A 3,326-nucleotide genomic window follows, 5' to 3' on the forward strand; every position below is an offset into this window, starting at 1 on the left:
GAAACAGGCGTGGCCCGCTTTCAAAGACAACTGCGGTTCCGTCCCGGACTCCCATCCAAACAGGAACGTCCATACCGCCTGGCAGCATGAAGCTTGCAATCTCACGGGCTTCGATGGCGGTGCTGTCCCCAGTGCTTTCGGCTGTCAGATCAAAGGTGGTGAACCCTGTCCTTCTGAAAACGTCTCCTCGGAACATAATTGTCAGCCTGTTTACGCACTTCAGGGCCCAGCAGGCTTGGCTGCAAAATGCAAATGGCAGAGAGAGGAGCAGAGGGGCCGGAGGCAGCTTTCTATTAAATCCTACAACACATACTACTCATGATATTCATATGGTCCTTAACATATATTGTCATCTGTTAATATTAACACTTAAAATTGTGTGCTTTTATCTCAAAACATATTCCCTTAAAAGCAAGATTACCTCTTGGTCTTCTTTATATCTCCCATGACACCTAACCTAGTAATTTGTTTACTCTGTTTATAGATATGTTTACAAATATTTTCTGGATACCAGCAAGCTCAAAGACTTTGTAAGAGTATAGTCAGAGGATTTCCTATTTTCCAGATTTATTACACTTTCTAAATGGCCCCTTCCTGGCTCACATCCTTCCATTCTGCCTGCCGGTGGGCTTGCCTCTATTTGGGCAAATGTGTGCTTGCTTCCACCAGCAGTTGTGCATTTGAAGGAGGTGTGTCTCTGGAAGGGCAGTAGCAGTGCGTCATTCTTCAGGCCAGGCCTGCCACAGCCTGAGGGCCCACTGATTAGAGCAGGGTCTACGCCAAGACTAAGGGGTGTAGGAAAGGGATTCAGCTTCCTGGGGGGTCGGGTGGGGGGCGGTGCTCCAAGGTGTTAAGCTAGGCATTCCAGATAGGTAGTCAGGACCTATCTGTGCTTGTGAGGACCTGGATGCTGGACAGAACCCCTGGGCATACAAATTGGGCCATCAACCAAAGTGAGAGTCAGAGACTGGCTAGGTGTGCTCAGAGATGGCCAGGAAGCAATTTCTGTCCAAGCCTTTGGAGGCACCCAGGGAAGTGTGCCACTTACACCCATACCTCTTTAAGACTCAGTTTACTTCCTCTGTCAATTAGTGAACTTAATGCCTACCTTGGAGTGTTGTTGGGGCAATTAAATGAGATAATGCACATATTGTGCCTTGTGTAGCACTAGGCACAGAGTAGGTCCTCAAGAAATGTTTCTCTTCATTTTGTATATCTGCCAGTGGGGCATTGAAACTCCTGTTGTGGTCAGTATTAGTTCAGAAAGTAGGTAGACTGAGCCAGCAGATACATCTATCCGTGACAACAAGGGCTATATAAGCCTGGGGAAGGTTGGGGCAGACAGGTAAGACAACTAGCTAGATACTAAGCCTTAGTCTCAGCATGCTCACTCACTCTATCCTAACAAATGAAAATAAGTGATCTAAATGAACAGCCAGAAGAGAGTTAGAATAAATGATACAAATAACAAGCATGTTAGTGCTTACTAAGTGGCAGCTATACTTTCCCCAACAAATCTATGGGTAAAACTGTCATAACCCCATGTATTCATGTGAAACTGAGGTGTTCAAAGCCTAGGTTATGCAGCTAATAAGCATCAGAGCATGGACTCACACCGGAAAGGAGAATTCCCTGATGGTTTTGAATTTTGCATTAGAATGAATGACTAGAATAGATGTTTAAAGCTCTTTGAGTCAGAAAAGCCATGTAGAACTGAGAGCGTTGAAACACAATCTTACCTAAAGCTAGAAGAACGGATTAAACCAGTGGGTTCCCACAAGCCAGTCTTTAGACTAGGTAAGACTCCCTGCATCAGAATCACCCAGAAATCTTTTTGGAAATGCCATTTTCCCTATCCCTGGAAGGTTGTAAGTCAGAAGGGTCTTGGCGGTTCCAGGATTCAGTGTTTTAAAACTGGACCTGAGAAGCAGATGCACTTGATAGCCCCTCGGCCAAGTATCTTTTCAGCTTAGCTTCCAGGTCTCTGGCTCACCTGCACACCTTTATTTTCATTTTGCAGTTTAGAACAGTAGGCTGTGTGGTTGAGATATGCTCAGATTGGAGTGATGATTTCTTTTGTTCCTGGCAGATTCAAAGCCTGCGAGCTGCATTCTAGCATTTTTGGTGGAGACTGCCGAGGACTACACTGGCAGCAAGGCCTCTGCCTGACCACTGGATGGCATCCCTGTCCTGCCTTTTCTTGCAGGATTCCTGTTTAGCTTTCACAGCTCTGGTTAGAGTGCTCGGCAGCCTCTTGCCAGTGTCTGTCCTTACAACAATGAACTGCAGCCCACCAAGCCCCTTGACCATCAGGGGAGGGATTTCAGTCCCAAGAATGCCCTGGTGAATGGACAGATCAGGCACTTTTTAAAGCGAAGGAAAATTTTCATTTTACAAAAGCAGAAAATTTACGATTTCATTCTGGGATATGGTTGCAGGTCATGCTGTCAGTGACAGAGAATGAGAATGTTAAGTTCAGGAGGAGTGATCTAATAAACATTTTCAGTGCTGAAAAGCTCTGAGCCTACAGTGCAGGTTGATGGGGAAATGAAATCTGCTAATATTCAATTTTAGAAGCAGTTGTGTTCATAGAACCGGTTATTTGTTTGTTTGTTTGTTTGTTTGTTTTTTATTGGCTGCCCTCTGGTGGAAGCTCATTTAATTTTATTAAGATATCTATGATAGAGGGGAGCAAAGAGTCCAGTAATATTTCTAAGACACACAGAATCCTGGGAAGTTAAACAATTTTCTTATTTGGAAAGGTACATCGAAAGGGGGTCGGTTGCTTTGCTCAAAAGACAAAGATTAAGCAAAATCTGTTATTTGGCTTACATGTTTCCATCATTCATATGATCGGAGGTCACACACACTAAAGCTTGGCATTAGAGAAATTGGGCATTGAAACATGTTAGAACCCTACATTTCTGCTTTTCAGTTTTTTGCATCTCATTTACATATGTGCTTAGTGAAAATATAGTGTTTTAAAAATTATTTTGTATTCTGACCGTTGTTTTTTTCCCCCCTTAGCCTCTTCATATTTTGTTAAACATTTAGCTTTCTTACAAAGTCCAAAATATCCTTTCCTGGACAACTTTGTTTGCTGGAAGCCACTATGATTGTGCTGGTCTTTCTTTGAGTTTGTCTTGCTAATGCACTAGGAAGAAGGCCAAATCTGATTCCTGGAATTGAACCTCAGGCTTGCCATGGAGAAATATGACTAAGTCCTGGATTTAGAGGAAATCTCAGCTCTGGGGACTATATGGTATTTGGTGGGAACAGGGAGAGCTGGGCAGCTCCCAAAGCTGCTATCCATGTAGCATTTTATA

General features: G+C 43.7%; 1 protein-coding gene across 1 annotated transcript in view; it reads right to left on the reverse strand.

Moving 5' to 3' along the window:
- The window catches only part of LOC102753819 (F-box/WD repeat-containing protein 12-like), a gene marked incomplete at its 3' end in the record, with an annotated part of 499 nt that extends 303 nt beyond the window's left edge, over positions 1 to 196 (reverse strand). Inside the window, 2 exon segments of the mRNA XM_015570230.1 lie at positions 1 to 36; positions 38 to 196. The exon segment at positions 1 to 36 is cut by the window's left edge and continues 84 nt beyond it. Coding sequence (XP_015425716.1) covers positions 1 to 36; positions 38 to 196 — 195 coding nt within the window.
- Positions 197 to 3,326: the final 3,130 nt, after the last annotated feature.

Source organism: Myotis davidii, unplaced genomic scaffold (genome assembly GCF_000327345.1).
Source record: "Myotis davidii unplaced genomic scaffold, ASM32734v1 scaffold206, whole genome shotgun sequence".
Taxonomy (NCBI): domain Eukaryota; kingdom Metazoa; phylum Chordata; class Mammalia; order Chiroptera; family Vespertilionidae; genus Myotis; species Myotis davidii.